Below are 25,855 nucleotides of genomic sequence, written 5' to 3'. Positions count from 1 at the left end.
GCTAAAAGATCATCCCGAACACACCTCAACCTCCACATCCCCACTTGCAAGGGCCTGAAATACAAGACGCTACACGCATCAACCTTTTCCCACATAAGCACGCAGTCTTGGAATACACTACCGCGCAACCTAAGAGTGATTAACGAACAAGCTTCCTTCCGTAAATTACTGAAGACTCACCTGTTTGAACAAACTTACGGAAAGAGCCAAAACACATAGAGGCATATTTTCAAAGCACTTAGCCTCCCAAAGTTCCATAGAAACCTATGGAACTTAGCCTCCCAAAGTGCTTTGAAAATATGCCTCATAGAGTCCATACTCACTGTTCATCAATGCAACATACATCCACTTCTGATCCCTCATCCCGTAATCCAGTCAATCATACATTTATTCAAGGAACTATGTACACCATATGTCTTTGTGTCTAACACTGCCCTTTTAGCTTCCCATTGTCTCCTTCCAATGTTTCTATGTTGATGTCCCATTGCCATATTTCTAATGATATTCGAATGTCTCGCACAACTCTGCACAATGTAATCCATAACCAAGTTGTAACAAATGTATTTCTATTATTCATATCTTATTGTAAGCCACATTGAGCCCGCAAAAAGGTGGGAAAATGTGAGATACAAATGCAATAAATAAATAAATCAATAAATAAGTAGCATGCAAGTGCATGCTAAACAGGGCTCTCAGTGCAAGTAGCTTGCAAATGCATGCTAAATCAAGCCGCATTGAGCCTGCCATGAGTGGGAAAGCGCGGGGTACAAATGTAATTTAAAAAAAAAAATCAGCACTTAATGTATTCATCCCCAATGATCAGCGTCCAGCGCACCAAAGATTGGGTCGCTGGCCGCGGCAAAATCTACGCCAGCTCTGAGTTGGCATTAGGGTTTGCGCCGATCATTGGGGAGGAATGGTGAGCCCTGTCCAGCATGCAGTTGCATGCTGACAGGCCCCCGTTCCCTCCCAAAGCAAATGCGAACGGGGATGGAGGTCCGGTGGACCTCCGGTCCCCCCGATGATCCCCCCACCCCATGTTCAGGGAGGGCTGGAGATCCGGTGGGTCTCCAGACCCCCAACCCCCCAGAAAATGTCAAGTGGCCGCCACCACCGGCCAAACCTTCTCCCACCCAGCGAGCGACGGGGGGGGGGGGGGCTGGAGGTCCACCCCCAACTCCCCCCCCCACGTTGTCATACCAATCCCTGGTGGTCCAGCGTGAGTAGGAGTAGTGACAACCCCCCTCCTTTCCCCCTACCCTCTCCCACCCAGCGAGCGAAGCCACCCCAACTCCCTCCCCCAGCGTATATCAATCCCTGGTGGTCTAGCGTGAGTAGAAGTAGTAACAACCCCCCTCCCGGCCCCCCCTACCTTTAGTTGGAGGAGGGACGCAGCCTGCCTCCCTCCTCTTCCAGTGGACGACATCGCAAAATGGTGGCGCCCAGCCCCGCCCATTGCATCCTGGGATACGTTGGACGGGGCTACAAACCATGTAAGGGAATTGCTCCCTTACATGGTCTGTAGCCCCGTCCCGGGCATCCCAGGATTCAATGGGCAGGGCTGGGCGCCGCCATTTTGTGGTGTCGTCCACTGGAAGAGGAGGGAGGCAGGCTGCGTCCCTCCTCCAACTAAAGGTAGGGAGGCCGGGAGGGGGGTTGTCACTACTTCTACTCATGCTAGACCACCAGGGATTGGTATATGCTAGGGGGGGGGGAGTTGGGGTGGCTTCGCTCGCTGGGTGGGAGGGTGGGAGAGGGTAGGGGGGAAGGGAGGGGGGTTGTCACTACTCCTACTCACGCTGGACCACCAGGGATTGGTACAACAACGTGGGGGGGGTAGTTGGGGTGGACCTCCAGCCCCCCCCCCCCGTTGCTTGCTGGGTGGGAGGGTGGGAGAGGGTTTGGCCGGTGGCGGCCACTTGATATTTTCTGGGGGTTCGGGGGGGGTGAGATCGTCGTGGGGGGGGGGGGGGCCGGAGGTATGCCGGACCTCCAGCCCCCGTTTTGCCTTGCTCGGGGCAGGGGTAGTCAGGGCTTGGTGGTTCCATGGACCTCCAGCCCTTGTGTTTGAGAGGTTTGGGCTTTTGACAGCCCAGACCTGTCAAACAAGTGTGGGAGAATTGTGCTGAGTGCATGCTCAGGTACAATTCTCCCGCACTTCTACCCCTTGATCAGTGATAATTGTGCTGCTTAAATTTTCAAGCATTATCTCTGATCATCGATGCAGAAAGCAGCTGTTCCAGCGCTATTTTTAGAGCGCTGTTTGGAACAGCGCGGGGCTTTGGATCATGAGGGCTCTTTGTTCTAATTTTATCCAGTTAGCTAACTGGTTGGTGCTCTGAATATTACTGTTTACTGAATAACCTCCAGGTCTGCCCATGGACTGCCTTAGCGCTGTCCAGATAGTTCTAAGGTGGTCAAAGAGAATATTCAGCAGCATTATCTGGTTAGGGCTGCCGAATATCCCGCTCACTGGCACTTATTTGATTAGCAGCACTTGCTAACTGTATAAGTGTCTTTGAATATTGACGGGAATATGTTGAAATCCTTAATTCAGCCTACGGTCTAAAAACCGAGATGGTTAAAATGGTTGAGTGCATATTGTTTTTAAGTCTTTGTGATATTATTGTACTATTTTTAAGTGTATGTTTTTGATGATATTGTATTGTTTTTAGGATTATGCTTTTGAATTGTAATCTGCCCAGAGACTTATGTTTGGACAGGATAAATGCTGAAAGAAAGAACACATAAAATGAATGACTTTTTTTTCTTTAGATCTGCTAAAGGACTGTTCTAATGTAAATATAAAGTAACTGAAGCATAATTAATTTGTATTTTAGTGGGAGCAAATTACCCATAATAGAAGGCCTTTTTGACTAACCCAAGGGGCTTTTTCTGACTTTTGGGGTTCAGTTTTATTCTCAGGGGCCGATACATAAAACTTACTGGGCTAGCAACATTAATTTTTGACTGGTTCTAGCCGGTTTAGCAAGCATGGAATTCAGCAAGATATGCACAAAAGGGTTCTGTGGGCTCTTTTCCGGTTGCAGTAGGAGCCAACAGGAATCATATACAAAGTTATTTTAATCAGGGGCGTAGCTACTGGTGGGCCTGGGTGGGCCCAGGCCCACCCAATTTTCCCTACTCCTCCAACCAATCAGTGCACAGCCTTTGAGTTCTGCCATGGCAGCTTATGCCACATGCTTTTAGGCAGCCAACAGGAAAAAGAGCAGCTCTCGAGAATGGCCAATTGCCCTCTAAACGAACTGTAGTGTAACATGGGGTTAGGGAAAAGAAGAAAAAACAAAGTTGTAAAATGGGGATTTACTTGTGCTGGCGAACATTCCGCCGGTCAGCAATGTAGCTTGGAATTTTGAGAAGGGTTTGGAATGAGAAGCTAAGGAGGGGTTTCCTAGGAAACGGGGGTTTGTGGCAGTTGTGATGAGCCTGCTGCTTTGAAGGAGAAGGATGATGTGTGAGTGAGCTCTGAGTGGGAATTGAGAATTGTAGTAAAATTGTAAGAGAAATAGGATTGTCAGGATTGAAATGTGGGAATGAGTATGAAAGAAAGTAGGGTAATAGGGGAAGAGTGAATAGGGAGTCTGTTTGATGTAGAGTGAAACTGTTTGATGATTGAGAAAGGTTAAAGCCTAAAGGTGAGGGGGATTGAATGAGAAAAAGGAGAGAATTACTTAGGGTTAGAGGTGAAAAAGGGGAAAAACCGTTTCTTTTAGGATTCAAAAGAGAGAAAAGGGAGTCTATTGGAGTTTATCTTATCCTAAGCATTAAAAGAGATGTGGATAGAATGTTCACTGTCAGAGAGGAGAGAAAGAATCTTGAGCAGAGTGAATGACAGCAAAGCACTGCAGCACTTAGAATAGGGAACTGCAGTACAGAATAGGTGTGTAGAAGGGAACATTCAATTAATTTTATTTTAATTAGAAAAGTTGGCCACAGTATTGATACCTTGATTAATATCCCATGAAGGTTGCTGAAAATTTGCAGGAAGGAAGGGTTTTGCTTCCAATTACTTTGGTTTAAAAGAGTGAGGTGTAGGAAGAAGAACGGGAGAGAAGAGGAAAATCGATCTGGGCCCCCATGCAAGAAAGTCTACGCTGCACACCAACAAAAGGAAACCTGTAACAGCTAAGTGACTTTGGGAACAGGGCCGTGCCAATGCAGTAAGCGGGGTAAGCAAGGCAGGGGGGCGCCTGCCTTCGAGGGGCGCCGCTGCCCTGCCTTCCGCTCACTTGCAAAATCTTTTACCTGAAGTTGTGATTCTCCTATCTCCCCTGCCCGCCTTTTCATGGCAAACCAGAAGTGAAAGCAACGCAGCAGTATTCATTGAGGCAGGCAGGCTCTTCAAGTTATTTGAGAATGCAACCAGATTGCTATATATGTCTTTGGTTTGGGGATAACTCCTCACTCAGGGTGAGCTTCAGAGCTTGAACAGCATTCAAATTAAAGAGAACCTGAAATTTTAAAAGTGCTAAAAATAAGTTTTAAAAGTATTTGCATTAAATCTAACTGCAGAATTCAGGTGCTGAGAGTCTGTACTTGGTTGTCATATGCTCAGATTTGTTTAAATCATATGCAAATTAGTCCATTTTTGGGAGGTTCTCATTTGCATATTTATGGATAAAAATGATGGAAATGTTTACAGCCTTAATGTTTGGTCATGGCTCTGATCAAAAGTGTGAAGTTTGATCCAAAAACGAAGGGTTTATCTAGTGTTTTTCACTAAAAATTCCCATGAGTGTATGTTAATCTGTGTTCAAATAGAGCTCTCTGATTGGATGATCAGCTTCTGTTAGAAATCTGCCGGGAAGGGAACAGAGTGAGACAGCAACTGACCGTCGGTTTGGCCAAGAGAGACATGCAGCTGTGAGTTCCTGTGTGTGTTGACTGAAATGATAAGAGTGCCTGATTATGTGGTAAATGAGAAAATATGAGTGAAAAGAGGTTGGTGGAGATTGAAGTTTGAGGTTTCTCTAGTGCGAAAAGGATCTGAATATTTCAGGATTACTTGAAGTTTATGAAGAATAGAAAAGGGTGAATTTCAGTTTGAGTGTTTAAATCCTATAAGCTATATAAAGGCTAGGTAGATTTAAGTGACTGTAAGCAAGGAAACCTTAATATTTGATCTGAAATAAATATTTGATCTGAGATAGTTGATCAGAGATAAATGTTTGATCTGAATTATATCCTTTGGTGCAAGGAGATTAGAAAAAGATTTTTGGAAACTAAGAGGACTTTGCTCACATTTTGAATTAGCATTCCTATTTTGAGTTGGAAATCTTTGAAGTGTTATGAAAATACATTTTGCTTTAATGAAATTGCTAAACTTTAGAGTCAGAGACTTATCAATGAGGGATACATACAGGGCTATTTTTTCCTGAGGTCCGGCTTACTTGCCTGCTCCCTTCTGTTCCTGCTCTGCTAGACGGAGGGGGGGGGGGGGGGGCGCCAACTGATAGTCTGCAGGGGGACACCAGAGACCCTAGGCACGGCCCTGTTTGGGAAAACAGAGAAAACCTAAAAGGGTTGAATCCTGTGAAAAGAAAATGTATGGGGTTAAAAGAGGTTGATTACATGTTAAATCTACTGCATTTTACCAATTAAAAAGTTAGTTACATTGTTGGGTTAGAATATTCAGAGTAATTAAATTAAATTATTAATTATAACAAACTGTAAATTGTGAAATTGTGTTTTTTTATTCTTGGAAACAGTAAAATCCTGAAATTAGTTTATTTTCCTCTCCTGCTCCTGGAGTGGGAGACGAGGTTAGTGATTGTTGTCCACTCCTCATTCCTGGGTGCTGGTTTCTGGAAAGTCGCCACGACTACTACCATCAGGCTTGCCGGAATCCAGTTTCATCTTACATCACACCCAGGCATGGGGTGGGACTAACAGTAGCAGCATCCATCTTTCTCTCCTTCCAGCATCACATCACCTGGTATTGCTTCCCCCCCCCCCCCCCAATCCCCAAGCCGCCGGCAATTTCAACGAGAAAGCAGTACACACGCTACTTTAGACCTTCCCCCAGAAGCCTTTCTTTCTGCTTCAACTTCCTGTTCCCGCGTAGGAGGGAAACTGTAGGAGAGAGAAGGGCTTCCGGGGTAGGTCTAAAGCAGTGTGTGTACTGCTTTCTCGCTGAAGCTGCTGGCGACTCGAGGGATTGGAAGAAGTGGGGGTGGGCGATACCGGGCACCATGGGGCTGTTAGGAGAGAAAGAACTGGAAGACTCCAGTGCTGTGGGGGCGGTGGTGGTGGCGGCGGGGGGGGGGGGGGGGGTGCTGGAAGGAAAGCAAGAGAGAGACAGGACAGGGGCGAGACCGGCTAGCGAAGGATAAAAAAAAAAAGACCACCGGGGGTGGGGGGAGAATAAGAGACAGAGATGGAGAAGGAGCACAAGATGGATGGGACTAGGGGATGTGAGGGGAGGGAGAGGGAGCAGAAGATGAATGGTACTAGGGAGTGTGAGAGAAGGGAGAGGGAGCCGAAGATGAATGGTACTAGGGGGTGTGAGAGAAGGGAGAGGGAGCAGAAGATGGATGGGACTAGAGGGGGTGGGAGGGAACAGAAGATGAATGCAACTAGGGGTGTGGGAGAAGGGAAACAGAGAAGAAGATGAGTGGGACTTGGGGAGGGAGAGGGAGCAGAAGATGAATGGGACTAGGGGGTGTGGGAGAGAGAGAGGGAGAAGGAGCAGAAGACTGATGTGACTAGGGGGGGGGGGGGGAAGAGGAACAGAGCAGAAGATGAGTGGGACTTGGTGATTGGGAAAGGATGACGACAAGAGGAGAGATAAGAAATGGAAAAGCCAACCTAGAAAAGAATTTAGAAGACTGACACATGGAAAGAGGAAGAGAGTGGGACCAGTTCACCCAGAAAAATAAAGTGCTCAAAGGTAGAAAAGAAAAAAAAATATTTTTATTTAATATTTTTTAAAGATTGAGATGTGCCTGCTTTGTGAAATGTACCTTTTAAAAAAAAATTAAATGTTTATTTTTTTTTTTTAGTTTTGTATTTTGCAGAGTACAGGAAAAAAAAACATTTATGTTTCTCTCTCACCTGTATTGCCTTGCTTGTAGAGACTGGCTTTTTTGGGTGGAGGGAAGGGGGGGTCTCCATTTCAGTTTTTGTCTGAATGTTTTTTTTTGTGAGTGTAATGTTGGTGGTGGGCTTCTGGGTGGGGATGGTCTCTTCACTGCCTAGGGGAAAAAAGGTATATTTAATCTTTTTTCCCTAAAGAGCTCACCCCCACCCAGAAACCCACCAGTAATGTTGGGTAGGCTCATTGCACAGGTTAAAAAAGCAAACCTTTTTTTAAAATTTTATGTTGGTGGGTTTTGGGGTGGGGATGGTCTCTGCAGTGCCCAGGACATTAAAAAACAAAAGGTTTTATATTTAATGCTGGTGTGCTTCAGGGTTGGGGGGGGTGCCAGACTGGGAAATGGGTATGGGATAGGACAGGACTGACGCTAGACAACATGGAGGGGTGGGGGTTAGAGTGGGGCTGATGCATAGTAATGAGATGGATGATGGGGAAGGGAAGGGCTGATGCTGGGCTATGGGTGGGGGGGGGGGGGGTAGGGTAGAGAAGAGAAGAGAAGGGCTGATGCCGGGCTACGGGGCTGGATGGAGGGGTAGAGAAGCAAAGTTTGCTGTAATTATACTGTAGGATCCTGTCTTGTGTGTTGAGATGTTTGCCATTATAGTAGACTTACGCCTGGTCAAGTTTAAGATGTGGAATAATGTAACTATATTTAAAAATATTGTTTTTTCCATATGTTGATGCAGGGCAGATGTTGGGCATACTACTTATTAATCCATCATCAAGTGCATTCTAATGCATTATTTTGTAGCAAGAAACACTACTCATTCCTGTATACACAGTGCCCACCCATATTAGCACTGGGCCCACCCAAAATGTTAGGTCTGACTACACCACTGATTTTAATGAGTTGATTAGTATGTTAATGTGCATTCCGAGCAATGCACAGCCATTTTCTGAGCGATGCACACAAGCAGCCTCTACCTTTTACTTGGAAATTTTAACAGGAGGTCCTTTGCAGTTCTTTATTGTTGCAGATCCTCCAGCTTGCCCAGGCCAGCCAGTGTCACCTCCAGCCACTCCCGGATCCTCTGTTGCTCCTGTCCACTTCACCTTTCTCTCTCCATCCTCTTGAGGGCTGGTAGGCAGCTTCGTGCGTGTTTGCAAGTTGTGTGTGGAAAAAAAGCTACACATGGCTTTCATACACGCACACAATGTACTACCCCAGAAAGAGTGGAGACAGGGAGGGAGGGAGACCAGACAAGGAGGGGGTTCCCCCCCCCCCCCTGGCTCAGCAGATTTCTCGGGCTTTTCTGCTCAAAATAGGGTTACCATTTTGTGTCCTCTGAAAAAGAGGGCACATGCCATGCCCGCGCCACGCCATGCCCGCGCCACGCCCCCTTTCCCCTCCCCGTCACATAGTCCCCTCCCCCTGTCACATAGTCCCCTCCCCCGCACCCCCATCACATACTCCCCTCCCCCATCGCATGCTCCCCTCCCCTTCCTTACCATCTTCCCTGGTGGTCTAGTGACGTCTTCGGGGCAGGAAAGAGCCCCCTCTTTCCTGCCCGGAGCGCTGCCTGCCCTTTCCTACATCCTTCTCAGTCTCGGCTGGGGATTCAAAATGGCCACCGAGAGTTGAAGCGGCCTCGCAAGACTTCAACTCTCGGCGGCCATTTTGAATCCCCAGCCGAGACCAAGAAGGAGGATGGGCAAGGCAGCGCTCCGGGCAGGAAAGAGTGGTCTCTTTCCTGCTCCGAAGACATCACTAGACCACCAGGGAAGATGGTAAGGAAGGGGAGGGGAGACCCAAGGCGCCGAGTCTGGATCGCACAACCGCACGCACGCTCTCCTGCATGCACGTTTGTCCAGAAATCCGGACAAACGTGCGTGCGGACAAAACCCGCCAGACGCCCCGGACATGCCCTCAAAAAGAGGATATGTCCAGGGAAATCCGGACGAATGGTAACCCTAGCTCAAAAGCCACAAATTAGAGAGATCTCTTCACCACCCTATAGTGTAACTCCTCCATCTAGTTCTATTGGGTGTTTTGGTGTGGCCAAAGATATATCTTTATTTTTGTATTTGCTTGGAATAGTGAGGGTTTTTTTGACCATTTACAGCACTGGTATTGACACCAGCTTTTGGATGTGCTTTTACTTTAATCCCGAGGGGCAGGAGTGAAGGAGGTGGGGACACATCTTTATTTTTCCTGGTGAAAGATAAAAATAAACATACACCCACACAAACCCTTCATTGTTTAAAAATTATCTTAATATTAGCACTGCTTTTTAAACATTTCTGGTAAAAATCGCTACACTGGCATCTTGTGAAAGAGAAAACTCAACAGACCCATGTGAAAGCCATGTGTAGCGCACACTGTTCTAAGCATGTTCAGAGCAGCCACACTTAGAGCGATTGACTGTCCTGTGCATTTGCAGCTTAGTGGCTGGCTGCTGTATGCATGCGCCGGCCTTTTCCCTACCAAACTACTCACTGTTTTTGCAAGCGTTTCATTTGCATGTGATTTCTTTTCGGTATCGCTTGCAATTTCCACCTCGGTAATTTTTACTGAGGTGGAAATAGCGAGCGGTTGCTTCCAGGGACTTTTGTGCATTGGCGCCTCAGTCAGAGCACTAACATTCTTTTTTCATAGAGGGGCCATTCTAGCCCCTTTATCATTTTTGTTTCCATTCTCTGTAACTTTTGTAGTACTACTATATCGTTTTTGAGATGAGGTGATCACAACTGCACACAAATATGAAGATTCAGATATTCAGGCTTATTTTCGAAAGAGAAGGGCGCCCATCTTTCGACACATCGGAAGATGGGCGTCCTTCTCACAGGGTCACCCAAATCGGCATAATTGAAAGCCGATTTTGGGCGTCCTCAGCTGCTTTCCGTCGCGGGGATGACCAAAGTTCACAGGGGCGTGTCGGAAGCATAGTGAAGGCGGGACTGGGGCGTGCTTAACATATGGGTGTCCTCGGCCGATAATGGAAAAAAGAAGGGCAACCCTGACAAACACTTGGCCGACTTTTCTTGGTCCTTTTATTTTTATGACAAAGCCACAAAAATGTGCCCTAAATGATCAGATGACCACCAGAGGGAATCGGGGATGACCTCCCCCTTACTCCCCCAGTGGTCACTAACCCCCTCCCACCCTAAACAAATTTTAAAAAATATATATTTTTTTCCAGCCTCTATGCCAGCCTCAAATATCATACCCAGCTCCATGACAGCAGTATGCAGGTCCATGGAGCAGTTTTAGTGGGTACTGCAGTTCACTTCAGGCAGGCGGGCCCAGGCCAATCCCCTCCTACCTGTTACACTTGTGGTGGTAAATGTTAGCCCTCCAAAACCCACCACAAACCCACTGTACCCACATCTAGGTGCCCCCCTTCACCCATAAGGGCTATGGTAGTGGTGTACAGTTGTGGAGTGTGGGTTTTGGGGGGCTCAGCACCCAAGGTAAGGGAGCTGTGCACCTGGGAGCTTTTTCTGAAGTCCACTGCAGTGCCCTTAGGGTGCCCGGTTGGTGTCCTGGCATGTGAAGGGGACCAGTGCACTACAAATGCTGGCTCCTCCCATGACCAAATGGCTTGGATTTGGTTGTTTCTGAGATGGGCATCCTCGGTTTCCATTATCGCCGAAAATCGGGGACGACCATCTCTAAGGATGACCTAAATGTTGAGATTTGGGCGTCCCCGACCGTATTATCGAAACAAAAGATGGCCGCCCATCTTGTTTCGATAATATGGGATTCCCCGCCCCTTCGTCGGGACGTCCTGCGAGGACGTCCTCAGGAGAACTTGGGCCCTGGTTCGATTATGCCCCTCATTGTGAATCAATAAAGAGACGTTATAATATTATGTGTCTTCTCCATTTTTTCAATAATTCCTACATTTCTCTTCATAAAATTTGCATGTAGTGTAGGTTGTCATGCACTATTTTCAGATCTCCTGGACTTCAGAAATGCTGTTTTCTCAGGCATTTCAACAGTGCCATGCCCAGAAATCTGTATATGTAACTCCATTGCTAAAGAAAACACTAATGTGTTGTACAAAAAAAAGAAGGAAACCAAGGGGCCCTTTTACCAAATTGCGATAAAAAAGTGGCCTTAGGCCACTAAGCCATAGGAGTCAACTCTGTAGGTGCTCGAGAACCCCCCCCCCCCCCCCCCCAGTATTGAACAGACTCCTTAACTGTGCCCAGGGAGAGGTAATATCCATCGGGTTTAGCACCCCCAATAACTTTGAAAAGTTGGCTCCTATGGCTAAGGCCGTTTTTACCACTGGGGTAAAATGGCCAATTTTCCAATTTTCTGTATTAATGGCCACATGCTGATTTTCCTATTAGCGTGTGGCCATTGGTGCGTGAGCTCCCACCACTGCCTATTTTGTAGGCGATAAGAACTCATGCACCAACCACACGCTAATCGGTTACCACGCGGCAGTGTAGCTGAGCTAACTGATTAGCATAAAGCATGCCCACTCTGTGCCCCCAGTGTAAGGGGTAGCATGCGCCAATCCCCAAATTACTGCGAGACACCCAAACACGTCACTCGGTAAGGCACACATTAATGCTTACCGCAGCTTAATAAAAGGATCCTAAAGAAAAGTGTAAACAATGAGGTCTTGATATTCAGCCCACAGTGGTAAACAGCTGAATTAACACCAGGCGTTCAATATGTGGGTATGTTCACTAGCCAATATTCAGACTGGTGCCTGGTTAACTTGGCACATAATGTTAGAGCAGATGTTTTGCTGTCCTATCTTTGTAGTTACTTAGCCAGTTAGTGGCCTGAAAATCGCCGCTAACTGGCTAAGTTGACGATCCGTCCTAACACTGCCCCCGGCCTGCCCCTAACCCATTTGGTTGTGGGAGGGCCAGTAAGTGGACATATTCTGTGGCACTAATTGGTTAACTGCCATTACATATTGGCTGCCGGTGTGCTTCGCGGAGTTCAACCGAGAAGAAGCCTCGCCTGACCTTTGAAATCCATTTGAATATCGACTCCTGACTAAATAGTCATAACACCTGAAGGAAAGTCAAATCCCAGTCACCCTCTGCAATTGTAATGTGAAAACCTGGGTCAGTCTCTTTTATTCAGTCCTCTTCAAGCTGCCATCCCCATGCCTTGATACTCTTCTGATTCCTTTTCACAGTGAAAAAGAACATGGGGCTGTTAGATGTGAGCACTGGCCCCTTCATCAGAACCAACAGCTTTGCAGATGACCTGGACATGGAGGGTGAGACACTGTTGACCCCAATAACCCACATCTCACAGTAAGTTTCAGGCTGTAGTAGCTACAACAAGATGAGGTTATTGCTTATTCTATTTATGTAGACAATGTGCAGTCTTTTCTGTTTCTGTTTAAACGTCATCAGACTAGCTGTCAAATGAGTAAGTGTATAAGCCTTAAATGATAACTGTATGGAGCAATCAGTAAATGGGTTATTTGTGTGTGCTGTGCTGTTTACGCTCCTCATGTTTAAAAGAAACGTGGTTACAATCTGGAGGTATTTATTGGATGCTGGCAACATATTTAGGGCCTGAGTTATAGTACTGTCCTTTTCCCCATAGGTACAGCATGAAAAAAGAGCATTAGATCAGATCCTTAATGTGTTTCTGGGTCATAACATGTTGTGTTTACCAAGAAATATTTGTTGTTGTGTAAAAGTAAAATATTTTCACATACATGATACAGGCAAAAAGGGGGGGGGGGGTTGTTTTTTTTAATGTATATAATATTGGGTAAATATGGCCAGATGATTATATAAAATATTTGAATAAAATGAATGAGCAAGTAGGAATAAGACTTAGAAAGGGTTTTTTGTGTACATTATTATTTCAATTTATGTAGCTCTGAAAGTTTGCACAGTGCTGTACAGACACAAATAAGATATGGTCCCTTCTCAATGGAGCTTACAATCTATTTAAGACACACTAATAACATAGATACCCGAATAATAATAAGGGTGTGAAGCTCCAGATCAGTAGACTAAGAAGAAGAGGGGTGAGAAATGGGAGCAGTAGTCCTAGATAATGCAATTTGCTTACAGTACAAAAGTTTAGAAAATGCGAGCAGAAAATATGGAAGATCTGTAGAGATACAGGCAGAAGACCTGGGAAGAATTGCAGATAAAGAGAGAGAGACACTTATGATCTAGTGAACACAGGAGCAAAAGGTAAATGGACTAAAAAAAAAAAGAAATTCTGTAAACTTTGGAGCCAATATTCTTATTTGTGTAATCTTGGAGGCTCCAGGGGGGAAGGGGTGTAGGGTATGTTTGGAAATTGAAGTGTATGTGGATGGATATTGAGGGCAGGGATGGTGTTTGGGTAGGTATCTGAGAAGGACCGTGTATGCAGGAAGCGTGTGTAGGTGGGTTTGGAGGGGTGCTTGCTGTGGTTGAGATTCTGAAATGGGGGAACGAGGTCTTGTGTATGTCGGAGGTGCAGTGAGGGAGTATATGTACATAGGGAATCTGGGGCAGTAGAGATGTTTGGGGAGGGATGAGTGTGTGTGATGTACCAGCGAGAAGCATGTCGGGTGCATAGCAGGGTATGAGTGGGGTGGGAGGAGTCTGGTCTACGGAAGGTACTTAGAGCACTGGCACGGGGGAAATCTGGACTTCGGAAGGTACTTAGAGCAGTGGCAGAGGGGGAAATCAGATCTACGGAAGGTACTTACATCAGTGGCATGTGGCAAGTCTGAGGTGGATGTCCAGGGAAAATGTCAGGGGCGCAGTGGAGGTTTCAAAAGGACAGCTTCCCTTCCCCATGGCAAATAATTGTCTAGGACATTGAGAGGTCATAGTAACATAGTAAATGACGGCAGATAAAGATCCGTACGGTCCATCCAGTCTGCCCAACAAGATAAACTCATTTTACATGGTATGTGATAATGTATACCCGAATTTGATTTTTCCTTGCCTTTCTCAGGGCACAGGCCATAAAGGTCTGCCTAGCACTGTTCTTGAACTTTCCATATCTCAGTGGCGTAGCCAGACCTGACATTTTGGGTGGGCACTAGGTGTGAGTAGTGTTTCTTGGGATACTCTAATAATGCCTCAGAGTACACTTGATGCTGGATTTCTAAGTAAACAGTCTGTGCAACAGCTCTTCTGCATTAACACAAACTACATACCTGGTTCATGGAACACCGACATTTTTAAATATAGTGATTTTATCCCACATTTTAAACTTGACCAAATATGACTGCTATAAGGCAAACATGTCAATGGCACATATCCTTCAAACTTTGCTTTGTAAGAAATGAAATGCCTGATTAAGCTATATTCATAAAACAGGTAAATGCCTGACATCTACAATACTACTTTATCATAAAGCAAAAAAATAAAAATATATATTTTATTTACAGTTTGTTGTCTCTGGTTTCTGCTTTCCTCATCTTCTTTTCACCATCTTCCTTCCACCCAGCATCTGTCTTTGCTCTCTCTCTGCCATCCAGTGTCTGCCCTCTCTGCCGTCCCTTCCATCCACTGTCTGCCCTTTCTCTCTGCCCCTTCAATCCACCGTTTGCCCTCCCTCTCCCATCCATCCAGGGTCTGCCCTCCCTCTCGCTGCCCCTTCTTTTCAGCCCTCGGTTCCAGCCTCATATCCCACCTGCCCCTAGTTCCAGCCACAGCCCACATCTCCCACCTGCCCCTCCTTTTCAGCCCCCAGTTTCAGCCCCAGCCCCTTTTCTCCCACCAGTCCAGAGCTTCAGCCCCCAGCCACTTCTCCCTGTCCCCTTTTCAGCCCCCAGTCCCCACAGTTTCAGCCCCTGCCCCTTTTCAGCCCCCTTATCCCACCTACCCTCCTTTTCAGCCCCCAGTTCCCTTCATCCACATGCATTAGGGCCCCCCCTTTTCAGCCCCAGACCCATTCTCCCCTCCTGCCCCCTTCTCCCATCTGAGCCCACCCCACCAAGACCCCTTCTCCCATCTGAGCCCCCCTCCCCAACCCAGTCTCCACCTGCCTACCAGACCCTCCGACGGACAGATGACCCTCTTCTTTCCCTGCCACCCGGCACCTGACCTGACCCAGTCTTCAAAAAAAAAGTCCGTGAAGCGCCTGGCGTCTGCTCTGCTCGGCATTGCTGCTGTAAAGCATGCAAATCTCCTCCCTCAACACGTTCGCATCGGCCCTTCCTTCACTGTGTCCCGCCCTCGTGGAAATAGGAAGTTGCATCAGAGGGCGGGACACAGTGAAGGAAGGGCCGACGCAAACTCGATGAGGGAGGCGATTTGCTTGCTTTACAGCAGCAGTGCCGAGCAGAGCAGAATGCCAGGCGCTTCACAGACTTTTTTTTTTTTGCTAAGGCTGGGTCAGGTGGCGGGGGAAGAAGAGGGTCATGTCCGTCGGGGGAGCTGGTAGGCAGGTGGGGACTGCGGTGCTAGCGGAGCACCGCCCCACCTGCTGACACCCAGGATGTTGGCTGGGCGGGCCTGGAGGGAAAGTGGCTGGGCCTGGGCCCATCCAGACCCGCCCTTGGCTACGCCCCTGCCATATCTATTCAATTACAATCAGGGCGTAGACCGTAGAAGTCTGCCCAGCACCGGTTTTGCTTCCCAATTACCGATGTTGCCATCCAATCTCCGCTTTCCGTAGATCCATTCCTTCTAAACAGGATTCCTTTGTGTTTATCCCACGTATGTTTGAATTTCATTACCGTTTTGAGGGCATTCCACGTATCTACCACCCTTTATGTGAAAAAATACTTCCTGACTTTACTGCTGAGTCTGTCCCCCTTCAACCTCAATTCATGTACTGTAGTTCTACAGCCTTCCTGTACTGTATTTCCACAACCTTACTGTCTCTGGAAAAGGTTCGTTTGCAGATTAATACCTTTCAAATATTTGAACGTCTGTATCATGTCACCCCTGTTTCTCCTTTCCTCCAAGGTATACATGTTGTAACCAGGTCACCCTTCCAGGTGAGAGCCGGGGTCGACCCTGCTTAGCTTGGCTAGCTTTTTCCCGGTACGAGCTGCAACCACCGCCTTGCTGCACTGCTTGGCCTAGTTTAACTGCTGCCCAGCTGACCTGCGCCCAGGATCAGCTCATGACTGGGACACACAAAACTCCAGCAGTCTTATAGTTCTTGAAAACCACAGGTCTTTATTCTCTCAGCATCTTTTAGTACAGCTTTAATCTTCAAGCAGTTTCTTCATCAAGAATGCAAGAGTCAGTTCAGTTTTTCCACATTCAGCTTATTAACACAGTCCAATCCTAACTCAGAATACCACACCCAGCAAACCTTTGTCTTGCTCCCAATTGTAGCCTCCCCTCATCAGCACTATCTTCTACCCTTAGATAGTTTATGGGTTAGCTTCTTCCACCAGTGGCTTCCCCACTGGATTATTTTATCCTCTCCAAGTATGCACAGCTTGGGCCACACTCCCGCCACCAAAGCCTTTACCTTTCCTGAGGAAGTTTGAGCAAACCCTCCAACCTCCATACCTTCTCCTTCTACCTCCTCTTTATTCCACTCCATCTCCTCCTCCCCAAGCTCCACCAGCTGTTCCCCATCTCCAGGATCAGACCTCATCTCCCAATCAGTCACTCCACCCTCCCCCTCCTGGGAGTTCAGCTGACCCTGCACTGGCTTCTGGGAAGTGTAGTTTTTCTCCTGCATTACAGCTTTCCCTGGCAGTTTGATCCCTAGATGGCGCCCTGTTCTCCTAGCTGGGCTGAATGAACGGGGATGATGCCGGCTGAAAGACCCACTATCCCCTTTCCCTCGCACCAGCCCTCCAGAGTGCTCACACACCTAGGGTTACCATTTTGTGTCCTCTGAAAAAGAGGACACATGTCACGCCCCCTACCCCGCCCCCGCCACGCCTCATACCCCGCCCCTGCCACGCCCCCTTCGGGTCCTCGTTCCGCCCCTCTATTCCCCGCCCCCTGTCACATGGTTCCCCCCCCCCTCACATATTTCCCCCCTCACTTACTATCTAGCCCTGGTGGTCTAGTAGGGTCTTCTCTTCGGGGCAGGAAAGAGCCCCCTCTTTCCTGCCCGGAGCGCTGCCTGTCCTTGCCTGCTGCATCCTCCTCGGTCTGGCTGGAGATTCAAAATGGCCACCGAGAGTTGAAGTGGCCTCGCGAGAGTTCAACTCTCGGCGGCCATTTTGAATCCCCAGCCAGACCGAGGAGGATGATAGACAGGGGAGGCAGCGCTCCAGGCAGGAAAGAGGGGGCTCTTTCCTGCCTCGAAGACGTCACTAGACCACCAGGGAACATGGTAAGGAAGGGGAGGGGACGGGAGTAGGGTTACCACGGCGCCGATCGCCCGCCCACACGCACGCGCCTGCCCGCACCCGCGCCCACGTTTGTCCAGAAATCCGGACAACGTGGGTGCAGGCAAAATCCGCCGGACGCCCCGGACATGCCCTCAAAAAGAGGACATGTCCGGGGAAATCCGGACGAATGGTAACCCTACACACACCCCCCTGCTCAAACGATTGCCAGTCTGCTCCTGGCCTGCACTGGCAATCCGCGAAAGAACATCTGCGTTTGTCAGAAATTTGCCTGATCTATGCTCCACCTTAAATTGATAGGGCTGTAAAGCCAGATACCACCTTGTGAGACGACCATTACTATTTTTCATCTGGCCCAACCACCTCAAAGGCGCATGATCCGTAACCAGAGTAAATTTCCGACCATCTAAATAGTAATGGCACATCTGCACTGCCCATTTTATTGCTAAACATTCTCTCTCTATGGTTGAGTACCTGACCTCATGGGGGAGCATTTTCCGGCTCAGGTACATCAGGGGATGTTCCTGCCCCTCGTGTACCTGAGACAACACGGCCCCCAAACCTACCCCCGAGGCATCAGCTTGCAGTACAAAGGGCTTATCAAAATCCACGGCTCTCAGCAGGGGTTCCTGACACAGGGCCACTCTCAACTCATTGAACACCCGCAGCCCTTCCTCCTCCCATCGTAGACTGTTGGGGGACCCCTTCTGAAGTTTATTAGTGAGGGGTGTAGCAATGGAGGCAAAGTGGGGTATGAACCTCCTATAGTACCCCACTAGGCCCAAAAAGCTTCTTAACTGCTTCTTATTTTTGGGGTATGGAAAGTCCTGGATACTCGCTACCTTATCCCAGAGCGGAGTTATTTGACCCTTCCCCACCCAGTATCCCAAATATTTAACCTTCTCCTGCCCAAAACAACACTTTTGCGGGTTCAAAGTCAAACCTGCTTGACGGAAAGCCTCTAATACCGCCCTCACCCTTATAATATGCGAGGGCCAATCCTCACTCTGAATGATAACATCGTCCAGGTAAGCCGCTGCATATTGCTGATGCGGTCTTAACACCTGATCTAACAACCGCTGGCAGGAAGCTGCCGCTGAATTAAGACCAAACGGCATGCGTTTAAATTGATAGAGCCCCATGGGTGTAGAGAAAGCTGTCTTAGGCTTGGCCTCCTGAGTCAGAGGGATCTGCCAATACCCTTTTGTCAAGTCCAGGGTGGACAGATATTGTGCAGTACCCAAGCGATCCAAAAGCTCATCAATACGTGGCATCGGATAGGCGTCGGAATCTGATAGCGCATTAACTTGCCTAAAGTCGATGCAAAACCGCCACGTACCATCGGACTTGGGCACTAACACCACAGGACTCGACCATGGACTGACAGATTCCTCAATGACCCCAAAATCCAGCATCTCCTGTACCTGTCGGACCACCTCTTGTTTCTTTGGGGGTGAGAGACGGTAAGGTCTCTGTCTGACCACCCGGCCCGGCTCCGAGATGATATCATGCATGATAAGGTGAGTTTCCCCTGGGCAAGGAGTCAGGACATCCCGAAACTCCTCCAAAAGTGCCTGAACCTCTTTCTGCTGACTCCCTGGCAATGTAGTTGCAATCTGCGGTTCTCCTGCCTTAAATATCTCCGTGATCTGTGGACCTAATTCTTCCTCAGCTTCCCCCCTAGCCTGACCAAATAGTCCCCTTCGCTCTTGCCAAGGTTTAAGCACATTTATATGATAGGTCTGCTCCCGGCCCTGCTCATTCCTTACTAAGTAGGTGACTGGACCTAACTTCTTTTCTATGACCGCAGGACCCCTCCAGCGTCCCACGAACTTATGAGGTGAGTCTGAAACCATGATCAAGACTTTGTCCCCCACCTCCAATGCCCTCTCCACCCCTTTCCGGTCATAATAGGCTTTCTGGTAATCCTGACTCCTCTCCCAGTGTTGCTGAGCCCCGCGGCTCAATTTATGCAACCGTTCCTTCAGCTTCACTAGATAGTTCACTACATCCCGATCCTCCTCTTCCGGAGGAACCCACTGCTCCCTTAACACATCCAACACTCCCCGGGGTGATCTCCCATACATCAATTCAAATGGTGATACGCCCAGAGAGGCCTGAACATTCTCCCTACACACATACAAAACAAATGGTAACAATAGATCCCATTCCTCATGGGAGGAACCTAACCCTTTCCTCACCAACATTTTCAAGGTTTTATTGAATCTCTCCACCAGGCCATTAGTCTGAGGATGGTAAGCTGCGGTCCGAATATGCTGTATCCCGAAAGCCTCCCACACCTGGGCCAGGGTTCGTGACATGAAATTGGTCCCCCGGTCGGTAATCATTTCCCTAGGAAACCCCACCTCACAAAAGATCCGAATTAGCTGGGCCGCAATAACTTTCGCTGAGGTGGTACGAAGCGGCACGGCCCAGGGATACCTTGTGGCCATATCCATGATCACTAGAATATAGGAATACCCCCTTCGGGACTTATCAATGGGCCCGATCATATCCATTGCCATACGGGTAATAGGAGTCCCTATACGGGGAAGGGGTCTTAGGGGCACTCTGTTCGGTATTTGCTCTGATACCCTCTGACACTGACTACAGGAGCTGCAAAATTGTTCCACCTCTTTATACACCCCGGGCCAGTAAAATCTGTTTAATACCTGCCGGAGAGTATTCTGAGCCCCCTTGTGACCCCCCTAAGATATGATCATGAGATACCCGTAACACCAGGTCCCTAAACCCCCTCGGTACTACTAACTGTTTCTGAGGTTCCTTCCCCCCTGCTAAACAGGACAGCCGATATAGCAACCCCTTGTCACTAACAAACCGAGGGAAGCTGGTTTCTCCCTCTTTATCTACCCGCTCCCACGCATATTGCAATGTCTGGTCATCTTTTTGCTCTTTGGAAAAATCAGGGAATCTCTCTAACACCTGTTTCGTATCCCCTGGGAACCTCCCCTGATGAAGGAGCTCTTGACAATGCTGCCGCCTTTGCTCCTGACCTCGTTTCTTTTGCTGAGAGCCTTTCCTTGTCTTCCCCGGCCGCCCCATAACCTCTCCCTGGAATGGAAATACTTGTGCCAGGGACAGTTCCTGCTCCTTCTCCTGCCTCTCCTGGGCCCGGGTAGATACCAAGGCTTGCTTACCCCCAAGGCAGTATGTGAATGGAGCCCAATCCCGTCCTAAAATGAGATCCTGAGGAAGCCTAGGAAGTACAGCCACCCACACCCACTGAAGGCCCTCCTGGTCTTGTATGTCTACTAGCCGGACCGGATACCTTGAGGAAGCCCCGTGTATGCACTGAATAGCCACGGACCGGTCTCTCTTCCTACCCTGCTGACCCCCTTTCCGGGCAATCTGCCCCCACAACTTCTGGGAGCACATTGTCTGGTCCGCTCCTGAGTCCAAAAGTCCTTCCACCGGGACCCCTCCTATCTTAACCCAATGCGTAAACTGGGGTTCCTTAGAGGGGGTTACCTGAGATATGAGCCCCAACTTGGCCCTACAGTCCCTCCTCAGATGTCCCGACTTCCCACATCGGTAGCACACTCTATCATCCTCCTTAGGACCTTCCTCCCTCCACCCAGATCCTTTGAACATTTTACCCCGACCACCCCGCCAGACACCCTCTCCCCCCTCGGAGTATTGTGACTCCAGAAAGTATTCAAAGCCTTTGATAGCTTCTTCCAGAGTCTCACATCCCTTCCTGATCAAATTAACCCTGATACTCTCCGGTAGAGCCTCTAAAAACTGCTCCAGCACCAGATCCTGCATTAACTGAGTCACTGCCCTCTTATCAGGCTCTAACCATTTGATAGCTAAGTCCATCAGCTTCTGGGCCAAGGCCTTCGGAGTCTCCCCCTCCCTCCACCTCCAACTCCGGAAGCGCCTGCGATAAGTTTGTCTGCTTACCCCATACCGGTCCAAAATAGCCGTTTTCAGCTTTTGATAATCCACCACGTCCCCTGGCAACAGGCTCCGAAAAGCTGCCAGGGCTTCCCCGGACAGGGCGGGAGCCAGTCTGATGGTCCATTGTTCTTGAGGCCAGGCAGCCGCCAATGCTACCCGCTCAAAAGTCCCCAGATAATCCTCAATGTCGTCCTGCTCTGTTAATTTGCCCCAAGGCAGCCAATTAACCCGTCCAGGCTTCCAGGCACAGCTCCAGTGGCTGTAGCCTCCAATGAGGTGCTCTCTTTCCTCGGTAGGGGTACTGCCCGTAACAATTCCTGCACCACCTCCAGCACCGGTTGTATCTGTGCTCGAGAAGCAGCCAAGGAATCCTCTAGAAGTCTCTGAGCCATTTCCTGCTGCTTTTGGAATTGGTGGGCCATAAAAGACAGCAGCTCCTTCGACTCCATGTCGCCTTAGCCACCGGTACCTGAGAGAAAGGGAACAACAAAGAACACTCTCCAAGTGCGGTATTACACAGCTCCGGCCCTCTATATCCCCCTCCTCCTGGTTACCCGAGTCCCGTATATGCTTACCGGAACTCGGAGCAATGCACGCTTCTTTCGCCGGCGGGTTGTTCAGACAATCCCACCACTGCCACCATTCTGTAACCAGGTCACCCTTCCAGGTGAGAGCCGGGGTCGACCCTGCTTAGCTTGGCTAGCTTTTTCCCGGTACGAGCTGCAACCACCGCCTTGCTGCACTGCTTGGCCTAGTTTAACTGCTGCCCAGCTGACCTGCGCCCAGGATCAGCTCATGACTGGGACACACAAAACTCCAGCAGTCTTATAGTTCTTGAAAACCACAGGTCTTTATTCTCTCAGCATCTTTTAGTACAGCTTTAATCTTCAAGCAGTTTCTTCATCAAGAATGCAAGAGTCAGTTCAGTTTTTCCACATTCAGCTTATTAACACAGTCCAATCCTAACTCAGAATATCACACCCAGCAAACCTTTGTCTTGCTCCCAATTGTAGCCTCCCCTCATCAACACTATCTTCTACCCTTAGATAGTTTATGGGTTAGCTTCTTCCACCAGTGGCTTCCCCACTGGATTATTTTATCCTCTCCAAGTATGCACAGCTTGGGCCACACTCCCGCCACCAAAGCCTTTACCTTTCCTGAGGAAGTTTGAGCAAACCCTCCAACCTCCATGCACTCCTCTTTACCTTCTCCTTCTACCTCCTCTTTATTCCACTCCATCTCCTCCTCCCCAAGCTCCACCAGCTGTTCCCCATCTCCAGGATCAGACCTCATCTCCCAATCAGTCACTCCACCCTCCCCCTCCTGGGAGTTCAGCTGACCCTGCACTGGCTTCTGGGAAGTATAGTTTTTCTCCTGCATTACAGCTTTCCCTGGCAGTTTGATCCCTAGATGGCGCCCTGTTCTCCTAGCTGGGCTGAATGAACGGGGATGATGCCGGCTGAAAGACCCACTATCCCCTTTCCCTCGCACCAGCCCTCCAGAGTGCTCACAATGTTCAGGTCGGCAAGTCTCTCGTACGGTTTTCTTTACACCGCTTCCAGTCTTTTTGCATCCTTCGCAAGATATGGCCTCCAAAACTGAACACAGTACTCCACGTGGGGCCTCACCAATGACTTGTAGAGAGGCATCAACACCTCCTTTCTTCTGCAGGTTATACCCCTCTGTATGCAACCTAGCTTTCTTCTGGCCATGGCCGTCACCTTGTCACATTGTTTCTTCACCTTCATATCCTTCGACACCAACACCCCAAGGTCTGTCTCCTGAGTCAAGATTACTAATCCCTCCCTTCCTATTCGGTATCTCTCTTCTGGGTTTCTGCACCCAAAGTGCATCACTCTGCACTTCTTGGCATTAAATTATTAATGCGTTAAGTGATCGATCTCACATATTTCAAGAGATACATATATAAGGAGAGAGGGAGGGCTGAAGTGCTATGATGTTGGGTACTGCATATTGCTAATCAGTAGACGAGCTGGAGCAATATGAGTTTTACTGAGCACTAAAATATTAAACACAAAATGGTTTACATTCACTACACTAACAGCATATATAAAAACATAAAAAAAGAAAAGGCAATTTAAAACAGCGGTTTCCATAAGAGGTATATGATAGCATAATATTTAAACCAGAACAATAGGTTACCCCAGAGCTAACATAGTGTTAATAACAAAACAAGGGGATAAAGTATGGCTACCAGGTGGACGTCTAAATCTGGGCTATCAAATGATAGAATTAGCGAAATAATGAGCGGTGAACAGTTGTTCACAGAGGGAGAAATAGAAGATACGCTTGTCTGGAATGACTTATTGAGATCTAGCAAGACAGCAGTATGGACCCAATACCATATTCAAGCGTTAACAGAATACTGTCACGCTCAACGTATACCACGAGGATTACAGTGGAACAAAAAACCTTGTTTCCTCGATGATAAAGAATTTGTCTCACAATGGAACAGTGTTATATCGAGATGTACACTAAATCTTATGCTACTTACAATAGACAAACTCAAGAAAGGACTAGACATACAACAATTAGAAATAGATGGGAAAATCAATTGGCTAAAAAGCAAAGAAACATCTACATATGAAACTCGGCATCAACAACACATGCAATTAATGGAAAAATATACAGCAGAAATCCGAGGGCAAAAGATAGCTAAATATAAAAGGAACGAGTTTGACTATACGAAGGGGAACATTTACCCATGGATGGACACTCGAAAATGATCTAGACGATACCGTAGAATGAAGCGAGTGAGATTCGTGAACACGTCTAGTGAATCATCTGGAGAGGATGTTATAGATATTACAAAGACTGGAAGCAAACTGTTAGAGCAACCACCTGACTCCCTCAGGAGCGAAGGTTCTCATAGTGGAGAGTCTTTTTTAGACACCCACAGCAAAATATCACACTCAGTCCAGAATACAACTCAACCAAGGCCCACCAGAAACCGCCGCCAAGCTCGGACTTACAAAGAGTAGTGTACAATTTATCATCGAAAAGTTTGACAGCTGCACAAAATCAAGTACTTCAATTGGAATTGTCCTATGTACCCACCAAATATTATGATGCCTTTATAATGAGATGTAGTTTACAAAAATTTTTCAGAAAATTAAAATTAAGAGCGTACTTTGATAAACAAAAATCCTCGGATGACTCCATCATACATGGAAAAGAGGGATAATACAGATCATTTATGTCAGAACATAAATTACCCTCCACATGGCTACCACAGGACGCCATAATGGAATCTTTCTCACAATTGGTATTGCATGATTTATCAGAAATAGAGAAGAAAAAATTCTATATATCACACAACTTGAGTAAGGAACAGCAGAATGCTCTGAATGAATTGAGTCAAGATAAAAGTATAATTATTCTCAGAGCAGACAAAGGAAGGGGGAGAGGTGATTCAAGACATGATCAAATAAAACGGCCGACCGATAGGACGTGCAGTGGAGCTCCTCCAGATAATCGGAGATCTCTACTTTTAGAGGCTACACTTAATAGCTGCTCCGATTTACAGCTCATATTGGCGTCCGAAACCGACGGCGAGCAGAAAGACGGCGGCCCGGTATTGGATCCGCAGACTTACCTGAGAACCCGGTGGCAAAAGCTCCGAACAGAGGTGCACATGTGTGTGGCCCAGGCTGCCCTGCATTCCGCGACCCACACAGCCCTGAGGCCCAACTCAGTGCCCAGCGAAGTCTATCGCTGAGTTGCTACTGACGGTGGACAGAGAGACTGCGGACCGGAATCAGATCTGTGGATATCCCTGGGAACCCAGGTGGCGAACGCTCCGACCAGAGGTACACAAGTGAGCAGCCCAGGTTGCCCTGCATTCCATGACATGCACGGCCCTGAGGGAGCCAATTACTAAGGTGCCGACGACCAACCTGCGAGCATCACCTCACTGGAGCACCTCAACCAGACGCGTAGTGACCCAGGAGGGGCTCTCGAACCCCCCGAGAAACGACTGAGCTCCCTCCCTGGAAAAAAAAACAGGCTAACACACATCACCCAGGTGCGTGGTGACACGAGGAGGGATCCGAAACCCAGGGAGGTCGCTGGAGCAGTTGACTCCGAGAACCCTCAGCGGAGATTAACTGAAAAAAAATTGGCCAAAAAAGAGCCGATATTGCCAGAGCGTGGAGAAAGAGGTGCCGCAGAACCAGGATTGCCTCCTGATCACCTGGTCTGGACCGGGACACTGCCAGGAACCGGATGAGATCATCCGAGACCACGTGGAGCCAGGCCCCGGCCTTGACTCACCTCCAGTGCCGCTGGTGGGCCGTCCGCCCACGGCCACCTCCAGCGCTGTCGTGAGTCACCCGCACGCAATCGCCTGACGCTGCCATCCACTGACTACCGAGGGACATCACCGGTGCAGACGACCGTTCACCTGTGAACACCCACCCCGAGCGGCCATCTGACCATCGAGCCTGCTGACCAGGCACTCAGAGCCAACCTCTGGGTGCACCGACAGGAAGGGGAGAGAGTGAGGTACCTCACGGGAGCAAGTGCCGTCCGGAGTCCAGGAACCGAGACTGAGGGAGAGATGCTGGGTGTAGAGCGAAGAGAGGAGTCG

At 48.4% G+C, this 25,855-nt stretch overlaps 1 protein-coding gene across 4 annotated transcripts in view; it reads left to right on the top strand.

The window, feature by feature from the left end:
* Positions 1-25,855, top strand: part of KCNQ1 (potassium voltage-gated channel subfamily Q member 1) — a 1,547,560-nt gene that overhangs the window by 474,509 nt on the left and 1,047,196 nt on the right. For all 4 annotated transcript variants that reach the window (XM_030201128.1, XM_030201127.1, XM_030201126.1 and 1 more), the window contains one exon: positions 12,226-12,346. In XM_030201128.1, the coding sequence (XP_030056988.1) occupies positions 12,226-12,346 (121 nt within the window). The remainder of the gene's footprint in view (positions 1-12,225; positions 12,347-25,855) is intronic.

The sequence above is a fragment of the Microcaecilia unicolor genome, chromosome 4, assembly GCF_901765095.1.
Source record: "Microcaecilia unicolor chromosome 4, aMicUni1.1, whole genome shotgun sequence".
NCBI classification, from domain to species: Eukaryota; Metazoa; Chordata; class Amphibia; order Gymnophiona; family Siphonopidae; genus Microcaecilia; species Microcaecilia unicolor.
Note: the sequence above shows the minus strand (reverse complement) of the source record. Positions and strands in the feature narration are given on the sequence as shown.